A 19,865-nucleotide genomic window follows, 5' to 3' on the forward strand; every position below is an offset into this window, starting at 1 on the left:
GAAGAAAATTCCTTAAAAGTTTCCCTTAAAAGTTTGACTTAAAAAAAATCCCCCAAATTTGGCAAGAAAATTCTTGCAAATATTTTCAAAAGTGGAGTAAAAATCTTCCCCCAAAAAATCCTAAAAATATCTAAAGTGATTCCATATATATCAGTAAAACTTCTAATATTTTCTTTAAGAACATTCAGAAAAAAAAAATCAACCAAAATCGAGTGAAATTCGCTGGATTTTGGTTGATTATTTTTTAATGTTCTTAAAGAAACAGTTTTTTTTAACATTTTTTTTCCACCAAAAAATGTTCTGAAACTTTACAAAAATGTTGAAAATGTGGACATCAGAAGCTTCACTGTGAAAATAGATTTTTTTTCCCCATTTTCAAATTTTAAATTTGCAAAACCTTCATGAAGAAAATTCCAATAATTCCTTAAACGTTTCCCTTAAAAAAAAATATTTAAAAAATCTCCCAAATTTGGCAAGAAAATTCTTGTAAATATTTTCAAAAAAATGAGTAAAAATCTTCAAAAAAATCTTCGAAATATGTGAAGTGATTACAGATATATCAGTAAAACTTTAAATATTTTCTTTAAGAATATTCACACAAAAATCAACCAAAATCAAGCAAACTTTGAAACATTTTTAACATTTCTTTTTTTTCCACCAAAAAAATGTTCAAAGATTTCCCAACCGGAAGTTTCAATGTGAAAATATTGTTTTTTTTCCACATTTTCAAACTTTAAAACGGGTCAGTTTGACCGACAGGACGACACGAGGGTTAAAGAATCAAAGGAGGAGGATGAAAAATACTCAGATTACTCTCCTATTTACATGAGACATTTAATATGGAGGAGTGTGAATGACTGGCAGAGTCTAGACAGCAGGAAATTGAGTGTGTGTGTGTTTAAATGTGATATTTGATCAATGTTATATCCTGCTCTGCCGTATTGACTTGACTCGGTCAAACATTCAGCGGTAGACAGAAGGATGATTCATTCTGACTCTGGGCCACGGGAGATAAAACGCTCTGCAGAAATACAAACAAACCAGCATCCTGTCGTAACTTAACGCAGCCTTTAAACCAGGGGTGTCCAACATGAGGCCCGTGGGCCAAAAGTGGTCCTCCAGAGGCTCCAGTCTGGCCCTCAAAGTGTAAAAACTACAGAGTAGACATTAACTGCAGATTGTAAATGAGTATAACTATAAATTTAAAATAATTTATAGACCATGAAAAGTTGTTTTGATCATGAAGTAAAATACTAGATGGTTCTTTTGTCATTTTGAGTCTCATTTTTGTAATATTTTGTCTTTTTTTGTCTGACTTTTGTCAATTGTTTCATGTTTTTGTCATTTTGTCTCTGAGTTTTGTTGTTTTGTGTTTCCATTTTGTCTCGCTTACTTTTTTGTTGCTTTGTCTCTCGCTTTTGTCATTTTTCTACAATTCTACAATTTCATTTAGCAGACGCTTTTGTCCAAAGCGACGTACAACACAAGCAAGAATTCAGACATAAGGAAAAACCTGTAGTAAGTGCAAAAAGTGCTTCAAGTGTGATTGGTCAAACGTGTTGCCATCAAGTTGCAGAAGAATTGTCAACCACCCCCCCACCCCTTTTTTTATTGTTTTTTTTCAACTTTGTCAGCGCTAAATAAGTGCTGGGTTTTGGACCACCTGACTTATTCTACCCCTAAGGTGTAGTCGGATTAAGTGCCTAGGTGTTCTCTGAACAACTGAGTCTTCAACTGTCTCTTAAAAGTAGAAATGGACTCAGCAGAACGCACAGAGTTTGGTAGTTTGTTTCACCAGTTCGGAACAACAGACGGGAAGAATTTTTTTGTCTCGTTTTTGTAGTTTGTTCATTTTTTGTCTCTTTTGTTTCATGTTGTCTAATTCTTTATCATTTTGTGTCTCATTTTTCTCATATTTTGTCTTATTTTTGTTGCTTTTTGTCTGATTTTTGTCATTTCTCTCATGTTTTTTCATTTTGTTTCTGTTTTTTTGTCATATTGCGTTTCCTTTTTGTCTCACTTTTGTTAGTTTAATTATATATACACACACATATATATATATATATATATATATATATATATATATATACACACATATATATATATACACACATATGTGTGTGTGTGTGTGTGTGTGTGTGTGTGTGTGTGTGTGTGTGTGTGTGTGTGTGTGTGTGTGTGTGTGTATGTGTGTGTGTTTTATATTGCATGAGGAAATAGGCAAAAGAAAGACGGCAATATCTATCATGGATGGATGGATGGATTCCCTTCCTTCTTGAGTCTGTTTCCTCATGTAAAATGAGACGCGATTAATACAGATTAAAAATAAATATTTAATCGTGATGAACTGAAATTAATCCACAGCAACCCTGTGATTAATCTGATTAAAAACTGTAATTATTTGACAGCACTGACAGGAATGTTTTCCAAAGTTGTGATAGCTATTCCAGTCAGTCCAACATCTAGAAGAGTCGTTTTAAAGTAGCCTCAGCATGAACTTTCGGTTCATGAATTACACAATCACGTAGTGTGGTTTGGTGAAAAGTCGCCAAAAATCATGATGACTCAGGCCAAACGCCGGAAAACTGCACTAAGAGGAAGTAAAGGTTGCAACACTGGCTAAACGCTTCTGACTGGATATCTGCATAACAGAGAAACTGTTTTCTAACAGGGCAGCAGCAGAACCACATTTAACAAAGGGCTGTTTGGTGGGACTCATCAGAAACTCTGTCTAAGATGATTTCTCACTTGGATAAAAAATAAAAAATCTAATAAAAAAAACAGCAAATTTCCTCAGTTAGCAGCTTCTCATACACATGATAGTAGATCCCATTTCAAAGTGCTGTTAATGGAGCAGCACCAGAGCTCCTTCTCATCTCCACTTCCAACTCTCCAATTGGGTTAAGAACCTAATGCACCACCAGGCTGCTCTTTGATATCCATTAGCGGAAAGCAAGCGGTGCTGACGCAGGTCAACATGCCAGCGAGCCCGAGGCGAGTCTGCCTCGACAGAATGTGCTGAAAAAGCCCTCAGGCCAGATCCCTGCATCGGCCAGCTGACAGCTTGACGGACGGGAACCTGAGAAATGTGAGCGAACCTCCTCTAGTGATACTGACCTCCTGTAAAGCAGAGACATGAACAGTCTGCCTGGAGGCGAACAGGATGTCAGTGATTTGTAAGTACAGTGAAAACTGAATTTTTGAATTCCTTTTTTTTTTTCCTCACAAGGTTATTCCCAAGATATTTGGAGGTTAATGGGTTCCTCAGAGCTCATTTAGGGGAAAAAAAATAGAAATAATTGATGTGTTTAGGCCGTTTCTTTTCAGAAATACAGATTTTTCTGGGATGTCACAGTGAAGCGCCAGAAGTAGAGACGTTACTGCCCCTTTTCCACCAACATGAAACAGATCCTGTTCCTATTCGCGCATCTTATTCTGAACTTTTCAGAGCATTTTGACCGAAATAAAATGGCTTGCAACCCAAAAGCTGGAGCTAAAACACGGCAAGATTCTGTTGACGACATCAGTGGGCGTCTCAAATTTTACAAGTCGGAAAGAGATGGCGGAAAAGTCGAGAGAGAGATGGTTGCAACAAAAGAACGTGCATCGGTCGGCTGATGAAATCTAACGCTTGCCGATAATTTGGTTGTGTCTTGAGTAGGGCTGACCTCGAATATTTAAACATTCGATTGTTGTGGTACTATCCCAATAATAATTTTGAGGACCGAATATTCAGAATACCTTCCCCCGTCGCCAACGCCACCGAATAGCTTACCAATGACGGTAAAGCGTTGGTCAACGGTACTTTGATTGGTTAGTTGGCTGATCGACTAACTCTAACGTCACGCTTCCCTTTGCCCGAGTTTGTAAACAGAAGACAAGATGTCGAAGATGGAAATATCCATGCTAATGCTACCGGTGTTGGAATCCGACGATGGACACCAATCTTCCACCAACCCGAAAAACTACCACCACCACCATGGATGAGCCGAATATTCATCATAAATTGTGCCTGAAAATCCAGAGCCCAGTAATAGCTATTCGGCGCAGCCCTGGTCTTCAGTTCGTGTTTTAAGTTGTGGAGTGCCCTCCTTTGACGACGCATCCTCAATTACAACGGTTTCGTTCAAAACGCGTTGGTTTGCTCGATAGCACTGATGTTTCAAGAAACCTGAACAGAAACGACAAAAGAATGAGAGATAATTTGGTGGAAAAGAGGCGTGTGTGAGCGGGGGCATGTTGGGGCCATTGGATAGAAGCATGCAGGTGAATCAGAAAGCTATCGCAGGTCAAACAGTGGAGAGACAAACATTCATGCAGTAGATGTTTCCAATGGCTTCATCTTCCATTTCTGGGCTGTGACATCAGACTCTTACCCTACATGTTCATCATAAAATAAGACGTCATTCACCTCTATTTTGACTAACTGGGGTTCTTGTGCATTAAATTCTTCATGTTAAGCTGCAAAGGGGACTAGTTTGCAGAGTAAATTTCCTTTATGGATTTCCATTTCCTTAAAGGAAAATGTTGTTTTTGTGAGGGTGGGGCTTCAAGCTCTTTATGGCAGTGACAGAGGGGAGGGGAAGGGGGATCCAAACAGAGCAGCAAAGATCCTCCATGACATCAGCTGATAATATGCTGTCTGGTTTGTGACTGGCAGGTTTTTTTTTGGTTGTTGGAGAGTTTACAAAGCTCCTTCAGGTTCTTCACTCTTATTGCCTTTACTAGAGCTGACTCAGACAAGTTGCTCTGGATTTGAAGTAACAACAGAAGCCCGGAGGGACCAACGTGCCGGCCAAACTCAGTCCGACCTCATGCTTGGCTCTGTACCAAAGAGTTATGTTGCCCATGCAGTGGCGATGCTTTATTGTGTGGGCATAACAAGACCATTCAACCAGCCAGCCACGACCTTTATCAGCTGCATCAGATCAGAGCGCCGCCCATGCCGGTGAGCAACACTACGCATCGCTCGGCAAAACCGAGGATCCTAACAGTAAACTCTTCGCTGAGGTGTGGGGGATACATGCCGGAAGCGGGGAGCAGCTGGACCCCCACAGGACTGATCAGCCAGGCAGCGGAAGGAAAGAGGTTTGTACTTGCGGCCCGGCGGTCCGACTCCACACCACCCCCTGTCTGACGAACAGGTACAGGGCAGGGTGACTGCTGGCGCAAAGAGAAGACCAACAAACTGTGAGGACTTCAGGACGGGATCCTGCATCCAAACCCAAACACAGACAGCAAACCACCTTCCCAAAGTCACAAATGCAGGTAGACCACGACTTCTTGGCTTCAACGCTCCACCGAAAACCTACAGGGTGTAAAGGACGCCTCTGGAAACTTTGCAGCTTGCTCTTTGGGAGTTGTTTGTATAAATTCACAACAGTTACAAAGGATTACAGTGGATTTCTTAAAGCCCTTGATTACTAATAATTGGTACTGTCAAAGCTGACACAGTAAGAACACATTTAAACATCAGGCAACTGGGCTTTTTTCTTGAAGACCTTACACCGCTCATCTTCAGGTTTCATGAGTTCAAGCCTCTTGGATGAGAGGTAAAACATCTTCAGGAACCAAAAAGTAAAGTCCAGCTGCTTTTTACCAAAGATTTTAGGAGTACTGTGACCTGAATGACGGAGAATCTAAAATAATTACACATTTAGCACTTGTATTTGAACAAAGAGAGACTGTTCCATAAACATAAGGATGCTGGGCATGTTTGGCAAACTTCTACTTCTAAAAATAACCCATTTTCTGCTCATGTTTAAGCACTTGGATCCATTGTGACTGCTGTGAATGCAAACCGACTCTGCCACCTTCCACAAATGGAGCAAGCTGCATTTCTTCAGAGGCTCCTTTCAAGCCTACAAGCATTGAATATTTGCTACTCAATAGCTTTTCAAGTTTCTCAGTGGAGTTAAATCGGCTCCACTCCTCTTTCCTGGAGACAACATTTACGGGGCTGTTGTTCCGGAGCAACCTGGAGACTCTAAATGGATTATAAATACTGGTTTGTACTTGGGGGGGAAATAGGATTAGACCACAACATTTGATGGATTTCACCTTATCTTAACAGAGTCTACTCCTGTATTTGTCGTCTACCTTACGCCGCTAAGAAGTGCTCTTTAATCCTCATCCTTGGTGTTATGCCAATAGAACCACCCTCAGGCTGCAAATGGTTTAAATTGAAACAACTTTATTGGATCCATGGTGATCTGGCACAGAGAGGGTTAAACATGGCAGAGGTCTGACATTTGAGGCACCAGTGTGGATTCCTTTGGCAAAGACAAAGACCCTTTGAGGAGATTTAGAAGTGCATAGTCATTATATTTAGGTTTACTCATTCACACAGAAACCCTGACTTTCTCTGACATGCATGTAGGGAGACAGTCTGAAATGCTTTGAAGGGTTCTGCCAACAATACTGAGGATATATTCATTTTCATACACGCTTCAGTCATGCTTGTACTTGGCACTACCTTTTCAAGGAACTTTTGGCATTTCAATGCAACTGAAGACAAAAAAGAACTGAATGGAAAACAACACAGAACAATGCTTAGAACTACAAACTATGACAAAAAAAACAGAAATGGAACATACAAAACTAGTCAACACACAAATGCAAACGTTCAACAACATTTACTACAAACATTTAAGTTCATGGTACCCATCAGGCAGGGGCAAGAGCCACAGTCTAGCTGCCCCAGCTGGGCTTTGCCGCTGGAGCTGAGCTCTGGAGGAGGAGACTGAAAACACAAGGAGGGTGGGGGAGATGGAGGGGTCGGGGGCTCCAGTAGCAGCACTGGAACGGGGCCAGGGGCGGACTCACCGGAGGGGGCTCCGTGGCCGGCGTGGTTGCGCTGGGAGGCCTGGGACGGAGGCGGCGCCTGGCTGTGGCTCTGAGTCTGTTGCAGGATGTTCAGGCACTCTCCCAGGCAGCTGAGCGTGGCGGCCGACGTGGCTTTGAGCAGCAGCAGGTCCTGATCCAGACAGGACAGCGGACCCCTGGTGGGCAGAGAGTCGATGGACTGGACGAGGTTCTTCTGCTGGCCCTCGGCTTGGGACATCACCTGGGGAAGGACAGCAACGTGAGACATTAAAACACAGAATCAACATTACGCTCATTAAGACTGATGTACACACGTGGACAAAATTGTTGGTACCCCTCAGTTAAAGAAGGAAAAACCCACAATTCTCACTGAAATCACTTGAAACTCACAAAAGTAACAATAAATAAAAATTTATTGAAAATTAAATAATCAAAAACAGCCATTACTTTTGAATTGTTGATTAACATAATTATTTAAAAAAACAAACTAATGAAACAGGCCTGGACAAAAATGATGGTACCTCTATAAAAGATTGAAAACTATTTGACCAGAGTGACATGATTAACTCAGGTGTGTCATTTAATTGACATCACAGGTGTTTCCAAACTCATAATCAGTCAGTCTGCCTATTTAAAGGGAGACAAGTAGTCACCCTGCTGTTTGGTGAAAAGGTGTGTACCACACTGAACATGGACAACAGAAAGCGAAGGAGAGAACTGTCCCAGGACATCCGAAAAAAAATGATAGACAAACATCTTAAAGGTAAAGGCTATAAGACCATCTCTAAACAGCTTGAAGTTCCTGTGACAACAGTGGCTCATATTATTCAGAAGTTCAAGACCCACGGGACAGTAGCCAACCTCCCTGGACGTGGCCGCAAGAGGAAAATTGATGACAAATTGAAGAGACGGATCGTTGGAATTGTATCCAAAGAGCCCAGAGCAACCTCCAAAGAAATTAAAGGTGAACTCCAAGGCCAAGGTACATCAGTGTCAGATCGCACCATTCGTCGTTGTTTGAGCCAAAGTGGACTTCATGGGAGACGACCAAGGAGGACACCACTGCTGAAAAAAAACTCATAAAAAAGTGAGACTGGAATTTGCAAAAATGCATGTTGACAAGCCACAAAGCTTCTGGGAGAATGCCCTTTGGACAGATGAGACCAAACTGAAGCTTTTTGGTAAGGCACATCAACTCTGTGTTCATAGACTCAAAAACCAAGCATACGAAGAAAAGAACACTGTCCCTACGGTGAAACATGGAGGAGGCTCAGTAATGTTTTGGGGCTGCTTTGCTGCATCTGGCACAGGGTGTCTTGAAAGTGTGCAAGGTACGATGAAATCTGAAGACTATCAAGGCATTCTGGAGAGAAATGTGCTGCCTAGTGTCAGAAAGCTTGGTCTCAGTCGCAGGTCATGGGTCTTCCAACAGGACAACGATCCAAAACACACAGCCAAAAACACCCAAGAATGGCTGAGAGAAAAGCGTTGGACTATTCTAAAGTGGCCTTCTATGAGCCCAGATCTGAATCCCATTGAACATATGTGGAAGGAGCTGAAACATGCCATTTGGAGAAGACACCCATCAAACCTGAGACAACTGGAGCTGTTTGCTCATGAGGAGTGGGCCAAAATACCTGTTGACAGCTGCAGAACGCTCATTGACAAATACAGAAATCGTTTAATTGCAGTGATTGCCTCAAAAGGTTGTGCAACAAAATATTAAGTTATGGGTACCATCATTTTTGTCCAGCCCTATTTCATTAGTTTGTTTTTTAAATAACTATGTTAATCAACAATTCAAAAGTGATGGCTGATTTTGATTATTTAATTTTCAATAAATTTTTATTTATTGTTACTTTTGTGAGTTTCAAGTGATTTCAGTGAGAATTGTGGGTTTTTCCTTCTTTAACTGAGGGGTACCAACAATTTTGTCCACGTGTGTAAATATCAACCAGTGTTGTGGCATTTTAAAATTGGACAAATGATAAAATTAGACAAATGGGATGTGTGAATCAAACTTAAGAGCTAACAACGATAGGATGAGGAGACCTAACGCGTTAACTGAAGTTATGAATACACTAAATAATCTTGTGGCAATTCAGCAGAAACCTGTGGAGCCGATATAAGGCATAGGACATGACGTTCATGATCTCTCTTTGTCTGCAAAGCTCACACTGAGCCAAGCAGAAATAACACCAACCTAGCAGAAGTAAATAAAAGAGGAGCAAGAAAACAAGGAAAGCCTTCACACCTCAGGACAACTGTGAAGTCATTCTGGGACTTTTCAAGTGAACTGGGTTGAAGTGCAGGCTGTGTTTACAGAGCAGATAGGAGATAAATGTGGAAACAAACGAAAAAGGTAAGCAGGAAAATGTCACATTTTTTCCAATATTGATAACACCGATTGTATTTTTTTAAATTTTTGTAAAATATAGACATCTGTTTTATGACTTTAACTATTGTAACTTTATCATACATCACAAAACACATTTCTTAGTTCTCTCTACTTCTAGTCATGGTCACACTGTTTCCATAGAGGTGCAGGACTTTACATTGCAGTTAATATGTGCATATACAGTCACTGTTGTTTTCCAGCATTAGTAACAATTAAAGGCACTTGGCAAATGTTCACAATGATGTTTGTTAGTTTAATTTTTCTTCTCTTGTGATTTATGGCTTTATAACTGCGTCATGCTGCACAGAAGACGTTTCTGACTTCCCGATACTTCCATCTACGTTTGTGCTGCTTCCAAAGAGCAGCAGGAGTTTGTGTCGCCATGAAAACGAGTGAAAATGTGACGGCAGCAAAGAAACATCCAAAAACTGCTCAGGGCTTCAGAGGATTAGCGGGGTTTGCTGACAATAGGATAACATAGAATAACTCCTAAACCTTCAATGTACAGTTCCACTGCTGACTCATGAATCACACACCTAATTAGTCTAATTAGTTTCACTGTGATACGATGAGTCACCGCATTTAAAAAAATAAAAAATTAGTCCGTTTGCTTGTTAAAACACTAAGGAAACTAAGAAAAGTTTTCCTTTAAAAGCTATTTTTAATAGATGATAATCATTAGGGACATCACAATCTAAAGTAAACCACTTTTTTAATATAATAATAACACTTTGTAATATCTTGGAATGTTGGCAGACAGTTTTGGATTAGTTATCCGACTGAAGAGGGGCTTAAAGACGAATATGAATGGAACTTCATGTCCTCCACACTGTGTAGGTAGTCGCACATCTTAGCATTAATTCTAGAGGTACCATCTCGTCCACACAACCATCTGCTCCGACATGACAGCGCCAAGAAAGACGCCACGGAAACTCTTCAAACCAGAAAAGTTTCTCTCCGAGCTCCCACAGAACTTTCTGACTCGGGGAATTATTTTTGTGCGACTCCCCCTTTCACAGTCTAAATGCATCACAAAAGGAGGAAGACAAAGTCGGCTCTCGCTGGCGGGTAAAGCAGCGAGCTCCTCTCAGGGCTAATGAATCTGGGTTGTTTATCAGCCTGGAAATGTTTTATTCATTAATATTGTATAGCTCCACAAACACTTTTGCCGTGCACACGCTCGGATGGCACATCTGTCTCCCTGCATCAGCACACGGAGTTATTTCTGAGCCGCTGAGAAGCTGTAGCTGTGAGGTTACTTGTAGCGACGACATTCCTTTTTGTTTTAACGCACAGCACTTGTCCAATTATTGAGCCTTTTATCCGGGTCGGATGTTGACATCCTCGGGCAGATGGAGCTCGAATTTTTGTTCCGATTGCGTGTTATAAATAGATTTTTAGCGTTCAGCACGCTGACACCATATCATTTCCACTGCGCCCTTCAAACAATCAGAACTCTTTGTTTCATTATCGCACACGAGAACTTCTTTTCTTACAAAACCCTGCAGACAGCCTGTGTCTCATTCAGCTTTACTGAACACTCATTCATTCATTAGAACAATGCAGTCCCAGATAGCAAACTATGGGTGAATCAATGTTGAATCTATGTTGAGACCTAATGTCGAAATTATACAGAAAGCGCAAGGTTGATAAAATGTTGAGTCAACGTTTGCTTACATAGATTACATGTTTGCAAACATAGATTCAACATTAATTAAACATTGACCTGTCAAACATTTTAATTAAACCAAAATACAACGTAGATTCAATGGTATCTTTTAAACACAAACTTCAATGTTGACAAAATGTTGTTGAATCAACGTTGATCCAACCATCAGTCTTCAACCATAACCACAATTCAACCTTCTTAACCCTAATTCAACATTGATTTAACATCTTTTGCTATCTGGGTAAAGTGTGATTTATGGTTGAAAAGCAAATGTTGACTCAACATTTTATCAACCTTGCACTTTCTGTATAATTTCGACGTTAGGTCTCAACATAGATTCAACATTGATTCACCCATAGTTTGCTATCTGGGGTGTGATCACCTACTGCTTTTACAGATCATATCCTGACTGAATTCTTCATTATATCAGTATATGATGGTTAACAATTCTGTTTAAGTGACGAGTTAAATTACACAAGTCAAACTATACAGTCCCTATGTCACATAAGGACATAATAACGTAAAATGGCAGAGAACTTTATTTCTACAATAAATGGTTCGTTTTAATGTTAAGGGCTGTCACATTAAGAACTGGGGGCCGATAGTATCAGTGGGCTGATATTATCGGACATCTGTAACTCAAATGCATCTTTGACATTTCGGTATTGCAGTTTTTTGCTGCTTATTGTCTAACTGGAAACACAAACTGATCATTTCTGATGAGAATATTCCTGGAAGACATACAGGGTTGGGAAGCAAAAATGTCCTATTGACAAATTTGACGGTCCTGCCCAAACGGTGAGGGTAATCAAAACAATAATTATAATCAAAGTTCCTTACCTTTAACCAATCTTTTTAGTATTTGTCAGACCTTGGTGCATTGTGAAGTGAGCAAGCAACAAGCAAAACGCAACAAGGGTTTGTGATCTCCTGGATGCCCAAATCCCTCAGAAGGACATTGCCAAGACTGTTGGCATCAGTAAGAGGACCATTGGCCGCATCCAGCATGCCAGACAATCCAGTTTGGGCACCAAGAGATCTCCAAATGGTCCTGGGTGTCTTGGGCTCAGATGGCAATAAGATGCCCCCCTACTTCTTCAAGCCAGATCAGAAAATTGGGGCTGATGTGTACTACAAAGTTGTGAGATACACCGTTTTGCCCTGGCTGAAGGCCACCTACCCTGACAACAACTATGTGTGGCAGCAAGATGGGGCTCCTGCTCACACATCAATCAAGGTCCAAAAGTTCTGTGAGTAGAATATGGAGAACTTCTGGCCCAAAGGCATTTGGCCCCCAAGCTCACCTGATCTAAAGCCCCTGGATTTTTTCTGATGGGGCGCCATTGAGTTGAGGACTAATGCCACCCCTTATGCCAATATGGATTTACTTAAGGCTGTATTCTCCAGGGAATGGGAGGCCTACCCCAAGGAGGATATAGGAGGGCCTGTTCCTCTTTCAGAGGTTGTATCGAGGCCTTCATCATAGCTGATGGAGGACAGATTGAATAAACATGTTCTGAAAGCTTTAAATTTGTCTTCTTCAAGAAATCAGTTCAAAAGTCCAAAGAATAAAAAAGTTATACCCATTTATATTTGTTTTTAGCTGACAGGACATTTTTGCTTCCCCATCCTGTAATGGTCCAGATGTTGCAGGTGTTACTTCTTAACATTTTAGCAACTAAAGCTGCTCTGAATCCAAACTGATTAGAGTGTTTTGTGGGAAAGACGTTTTGTTTCTCCATGTCGCTTCATCAGAAACATGCTTTCTGTATTCTGTTTGATGGGATACTGATTTATCAGTGCATGAGATATAATCAGAACGGTGCATTTATGCTGAGGTTGTAGGATAAGTGTCGCTTTCCTGTACAACAGCAACACATCAGGCGACATGAAACCGGTGGCAGAGATTTATAATCACATCTGTGCTGCGCTAATAACGCCAGAAACCTGAACCTGCCTCAGGGTCTATATTCACTGAAAGGGGCCTTTAGCGGCTGGAAATGCAAGTTGGAGAGCAAATGTGTTGCTATGCAACCTAAAGTTACTCAAAAAAAAAAACATAGCATGTACAAAAATAGCACAGTTCACTGGGTTTATGGAGCTCAGTGAAACACAGACACCTTTCTTGATGTTAGTGAAAGATGACATTTCCACAGCAACATGGAGACAGAGCCGCAGAGGAGAGGATTGTTATTCTCCTTCTGCCCAGACGGACACAAATATAAGATAAAAAAGATCAAATGTAAGGATTTAAAGGAATATTTAAAGCAGAACAGATAGAAATAACATGAGAACATTGAAAAGAGTCATCTACCAAACCACCTGAGTGAATTAAAAGACGGAACACAAAGAGAGAGAAAGGACTAATGTATACCATCAGATAACAGTCAAGCAGATGGGTCAGTGTGTAATTGCAGGACTTTTTGTATCATAGTTGACATTTTTGCTGTTTTCAGGCCTAAAACCAACATGGCCGCCTATAACCAAACACCACATGGTATTTTTAGAGAAAGATTCTCCTAAATATTATATATACAGTAGAGTAAAATTGAAAGATATTTCTAAAGATATTGTAGTAAACCTGTTGACTACTTTATATTAAATAAGTCAGAAAGCCTTGGAGTCTGTCCAGTCTTTTCTTCAGGAGGAAATGACATCATGTGGAGCAGGTCATGTGATCTGGAATTAACACACTTCCTGGAAAGGAGTTTATGTAACTGGGAACTTAGTGGAAAGTGATTTCTCAGACATACAATTTGATGTATTGGCAAAAAAGAAATGTATGTCATGATTATCTCAACTTCTTTAAAAGAACACAAAACTATTTCTGAATCAGCTCATTTTATTATTGTTTAGCTTTTAGTGATATCCAGTCATTTTCTTATTAATAAATGATTGTTTTCATAATGAATAATTATGGAATTTGTAAAGACAATGAACATAATTTTTTTTTTCATTTTTAATAAAAATGCATGCAGATATATCCCATGAACTTCAAAACTCCCTTAATTATAGATTGATCCAAACAGTTTGAGTCATTTTGGGTCATTTTTTTGTCTTTCGGAATTTTTTTTAATCATTTAAGACAAATTTCATGTCATTCTAGACGAAATTTCCGGAATTTTCAAGTCATTTTTGGACAACTTTTGAGCCGTTTTGGACAATTTTCAACAACTTTTATGTCACTTTGGATCGTTTCTCATTATTTTGGATAATTGTTGTGCATTTGTGATAATTTGAGTCATTTAGGACAAATTTCATGTCATTCTGGAATAATTTTCCATAATTATGGATCATTTTCAAGTCATTCTGGACCGGTCAACATAGTCTTGTAACACAGTTGACATTTTGGTGATATCCAGTTTTTTTATTAATAAGTGACTGTTTCCATAATAATATTTATGGAATTTATAAAGACACAACAGGAACATAAACCTGAGTGTTCTGGAAGCTCCCCCCTCCACCACCACACAGCGATGCTTCCAGAAATAGCCTCACCCCGATGATCCGAACACGCAGCCTAAGTGCCCGGTGGTGCTGCTGCACCGACGGCCGGGGCGTCTGATGAGTTCCCATCAGTCGGCTGTGACAAGCTGACTGAGGGGAGACGGTTATGTGGTCCGACTCCCACCGTCACACGTGCTGAACGGACAGACGGACGGGAGGCGACAGCGTGACAACGGCCCCAACGCTCCACACGAGGCCTCACCGATAAACCGGGACTTCTGCTGCCTATCAGAGACGTCAAGATTAGAATTACTGCCGTCAACACAACGAGGAGGATCGTTTCAACTGCAGAAGACCTGAATGCTCGGGTCGTCCTGCGGGTCAAAACTGACCCGTTTTAAAGTTTGAAAATGTGGGGAAAAAGTGAAGCATCTGATGTCCACATTTTCAGGCAATCTTTGAACATTTTTTTCTAGAAGAGCTTTAATTGAATGTTTGAATCCTTTCACACAACAACCACCACGTGTCTGCAGACTAACTGAGCTGCTCGTGCTGCAGATCGGAGCCTCCTGCCTGGTGTTACGACGGTTCAGTGAGTGCTGGCGGGACAGAGGATCAACAGGGCGGCGCCGAGGAGGCAGATCATGTGACAATTCACCGAGGCGTGAAGACAACTTTGAGCTACAGCGGGGTGGTTGGAGAGGCTCACAGGAAGCAGCAGAGCGGTGTTTATGAATATTACCAGCCGTAGAGACCAGAAAACAGATGGGATGTACGGCACAACATCCCCGATGCTGCCGTCTGACCGTAAATCTGCGACGCAATCAGCAGCTTTCTGGTCTGTGTACAGATGAGTATAAATCTCAGCATCCTCCGGCCCGGTGCCAAACCCGTCAGACAAGTTTATAGGCTGGTTATGATTAAAGGAAGGCAAACAACAAATGACAGGAGGGAGGAGGGTGGAGGAGAAGAGAGATGAAGAGTGGAGCTACATGATATGAATTAGGTCACAGGAACCTAATTTTACGAAAAACGAACACAAAAAGACCAAAAATGAGACAAACGACACAAAATCAGTGAAAAAAGAGACAACAATTGGGCAACAAAGTTACAAAGCGACAAAAACAAGACAAAAAATTACACAAAACGACACAAACAACAAATAAAGCAAAACAGAAAATGGCAAAAAAAAGGACAAAAAAACACAAGCGAGACCAAAAGGAAACACAAAACGACAAAACTGAGAAACAAAATGACAAAAATGTGAGACAAAAGAGAAAAGGCGGACAAAAAAACAACAAAAACAAGACAAAATGCTACAAAAACTAACACAAAATGACAAAAAAAGAAACAAAACAATGGACAAATGACAAAAGAGAAGAAAAATGAGAAAAGCGAGAAACAAAATGACAAAAAAGTAGACAAAAAACAAAAAAATACAAAAATTACAAATAAAACAAAACACAAAACGATAAAATAAGACAAAACATAAGCGAGACAAAATGGAAACACAAAATAAAAACGAGAAACAAAATGTGAGAAATGACAAATCGGACAAAAAAAGACTAAAAACAACAAAAACAAGACAAAATACTACAAAAATGAACACAAAACAACACAAACAAGACCAAATATGACAAAAGCGAAGATGAAAAAGTAGAAAAACAACAACAGTGAGAAAGTGAGGGGGAAAAAAAAACACAAAACAATACATAAAACCATGAATATAGCAAAACACAAAATGACAAAAATAACACAAAAAACACACGCGAGACAAAAAGGAAACACAAAATGACAAAAATGTGAAACAAAACGACAAAAACGTGAGACAAACAACGAAAGTTGGACAAAAAACCAACAAAAACAAGACAAAATACAACAAAAACTAACACAAAATAACAAAAAATGAGACAACAAAAAGACAAATAATTTGACAAAAAAGTTACAAAAAACAAAAAAATAGACAAATGACAAAAAATGACAAAACAACACAAACGAGACCAAAAATGAGAAAAGCGAGAAACAAAACGACAAAAAAGTAGACAAAAAACACAAGTGAGACAAAATGGAAACAAAACGACAAAAACGAGAAACAAAAATGTGAGACAAATGACAAGTCGGACAAAAAAAAGACAAAAAAACAACAAAAACTAGATAAAACACTACAAAAATGAACACAAAACAACACAAACGAGACCAAATAGGATAAAAGCAAAGATGAAAAAGTAGACAAAAAAACGGTGAGAAAGTGAGGGGGAAAAAAACACAAAACGATACATAAAACCATGAATATAGCAAAACACAAAATGACAAAAATAACACAAAAACACAAGTGAGACAAAAAGGAAACACAAAATAAAAACGAGAAACAAAAATGTGAGAAATGACAAATCGGACAAAAAAAGACTAAAAACAACAAAAACAAGACAAAATACTACAAAATGAACACAAAACAACACAAACAAGACCAAATATGACAAAAGCGAAGATGAAAAAGTAGAAAAACAACAACAGTGAGAAAGTGAGGGGGAAAAAAAAACACAAAACAATACATAAAACCATGAATATAGCAAAACACAAAATGACAAAAATAACACAAAAACACACGCGAGACAAAAAGGAAACACAAAATGACAAAAATGTGAAACAAAACGACAAAAACGTGAGACAAACAACGAAAGTTGGACAAAAAAACCAACAAAAACAAGACAAAATACAACAAAAACTAACACAAAATAACAAAAATGAGACAACAAAAAAGACAAATAATTTGACAAAAAAGTTACAAAAAACAAAAAATAGACAAATGACAAAAATGACAAAACAACACAAACGAGACCAAAAATGAGAAAAGCGAGAAACAAAACGACAAAAAAGTAGACAAAAAACACAAGCGAGACAAAATGGAAACAAAACGACAAAAACGAGAAACAAAAATGTGAGACAAATGACAAGTCGGACAAAAAAAAAGACAAAAAAACAACAAAAACTAGATAAAACACTACAAAAATGAACACAAAACAACACAAACGAGACCAAATAGGATAAAAGCAAAGATGAAAAAGTAGACAAAAAAACGGTGAGAAAGTGAGGGGGAAAAAACACAAAACAATACATAAAACCATGAATATAGCAAAACACAAAATGACAAAAATAACACAAAAAACACAAGTGAGACAAAAAGGAAACACAAAACGACAAAAACGTGAGACAAACAATGAAAGTCGGACAAGAAAATAAAAAAAAACAACAAAAACAAGACACAACACGACAAAACCAGTTCACAGGAACCTCATTCTTCTCCTGGACCAGAAGAACGTGAAGCAGAACAGAAGATGAACGACGCATCGCAGAGGGCCTTGTTTCCTCTGTCTGTGGAGAAAAAGCACCAGAGAAATGTTTGTTTTTGCTTAATGATCTCACCATCTGCTCCACATTTACTCAGAGTGTTCCAGGTTCACCGAGGAGACACGACGTTCTGGCCCTCAGAGGTGAGAAATGATCCTCCACTCACACCGATCACTGGCTGCTCTCTTTCCGTCACACGGCGAATCATTCAGACGGGTTATTCTTCGTGCGATGAGGCAGAAGCACAGCGTGGGAAATTTAACAGTCAGGTCCACAATGAGAGAGAAAAGGCTCGAAAGAAAAGAGCTTCGCCTGAAGTACTGATGCTCCTTCATGCGTGTCGTCAGATGAACCGTCGTGGTGAACGGCAGCTTTCCAACGCCGTTTTTTGCAGCTCTGCTCCCCGGTGTTTCACTTTCAGGAACGGTGAAAAGGTGCTCTGATCCCGCCGTGAGGTTTCAATTACATGACGGGTCGTTAATGTTTCTGTGGCATTCTTCATAGAAAGCGACTTAAGGTTACAGTAAATGAGCGTCGTCTTTGTTATTCAGTCCCTCCAGGAATTCGCGATGCTGCGATCACGCGAAATCAACCAATCTCCGCGAATTTTGCGTGGCCTTGCAATTTTATCCAATCACCGCAATTTTCCCGCAAATTTGGCCCGCCTCCCGTGAGTTCCACCAATCATAGCAGCTCCCAGCGCAAACCTAATGCACGTACGTCACCGAATTCACTTCCTGTTTATGGTTTGAAGATGCAGACAGGTGCAATACTAATGTCTCTCTTTTACCAACAAAAATTACTGCTGAAGACCGTGATAAACAATTAATTCACTGATGTTCTTCACCAAAGCGGAGCTAAACTGTTTTACAACCGTGCGATATTGCGGTGGAATACAAAAAAAGAAAAAAAAAATCATCGATTGATACACACTTTTTTTTTAACACGAAACATATTAGAACGGCTGAAATGAACGGACAGCAGACCAGACAAATCACCATGATGGAAACTGTTGCATCCAGATCCGTTAGAGCACTGAAAGAATGAAGGTAAATTAGATTAATTATTCCACCACAGAACACGGCGGAGTTATGCGACGATCAGCGTGTGTGAATCCTTCTTCAAAAACGGACTCGGGGATTTAAATGAAGTTTTCAGGGTCGGTCAGAAATGACTCAAGGACCAAATGATTAGACTTCGGCAGTGATACGGCCTAAAGTTTGGATCCATGGATTTGTTAAGGATTTATAGCGGCACGGCGTCTGATAGCGGCACGGTAACCATGGCAACAAGTGAACGCTACCTCAGCGGCCTGCTGACGATCACGATTGTGATCCTACAACAAATCTACCACTGTGGACGTATCGGAAATGACACAAGGAACAACCGATTAAATTGTGGGGATGTTTCTGAGTCCCATCAATTCCTGTCGCCCTCTGCATAGTTAGGTCACGTCATGTTAAACCAGTATCTGTCTGCTGCTAATGTCCCACCATGGTGTGCCAGCTTTTGCGGAAATGGGTTGGAACGTTAAATAATTAATTTCGGAATAAATACTGTCAATTACAGCGTTGAAACATGTTCTACAAGCTGGAAAAAATGTCACTGATCTCCTGCAATTTCATCACAACAAATAAGCTTAAAACATCGCAACTTTTATCGCAATTTTTTAGAAAAGCTGCCGCGAGTTCAGGCATTTTCGGCCGCAACAATCACGAAAAACGCCCGCGAAACAGCAAAGTCGGACGCAGTGTTCAAGGTGCCTGAACAAAAACTACTGAAGAAGAATGTTGGGATGACTGTTTTGTGGCTCGACACAGCAGGAGGGATGAGGATAGATAAAATGCAGACCAACCTGGTGTTTGTTCACTGACATTCACGTTACAAAAACCAAAGCAAGGCCAGCCATCTACACCAACATAAGGGTTAACCACAAATAAACACAAGAAATTTACAAAATACAACAACAAACATTAAAACGAAGCATCCATTTCCTAAATATGACTGCCAACATCCTCATCAAGCAGTCCATTTATTTTATCACCCTCTCCTCACCTATACATGGTTCCTCCTGGAACCTTTAAAAAGGTGCTCCAGCTCATGGGGACTCTTTTGGCTGGAACACCTGAGCCCACAGAAGAGAGGTGAAGCATGTCAAACTTTTTAATTTACAAGCTC

The 19,865-nt window shown here is 39.9% G+C and overlaps 2 protein-coding genes across 4 annotated transcripts in view; one reads left to right on the forward strand and one right to left on the reverse strand.

Annotated features, from left to right (window-relative positions):
- The window catches only part of LOC110961995 (oxysterol-binding protein-related protein 10), a 133,088-nt gene that overhangs the window by 59,542 nt on the left and 53,681 nt on the right, over positions 1 to 19,865 (reverse strand). For all 3 annotated transcript variants that reach the window (XM_051955778.1, XM_051955777.1, XM_051955776.1), the window contains one exon: positions 6,826 to 7,066. In XM_051955778.1, coding sequence (XP_051811738.1) covers positions 6,826 to 7,066 — 241 coding nt within the window. The remainder of the gene's footprint in view (positions 1 to 6,825; positions 7,067 to 19,865) is intronic.
- rps5 (ribosomal protein S5) overlaps positions 1 to 19,865 on the forward strand; it is a 256,311-nt gene that overhangs the window by 29,282 nt on the left and 207,164 nt on the right. The window lies entirely within an intron of this gene.

Source organism: Acanthochromis polyacanthus, chromosome 11 (assembly GCF_021347895.1).
Source record: "Acanthochromis polyacanthus isolate Apoly-LR-REF ecotype Palm Island chromosome 11, KAUST_Apoly_ChrSc, whole genome shotgun sequence".
Lineage (NCBI taxonomy): Eukaryota > Metazoa > Chordata > Actinopteri > Pomacentridae > Acanthochromis > Acanthochromis polyacanthus.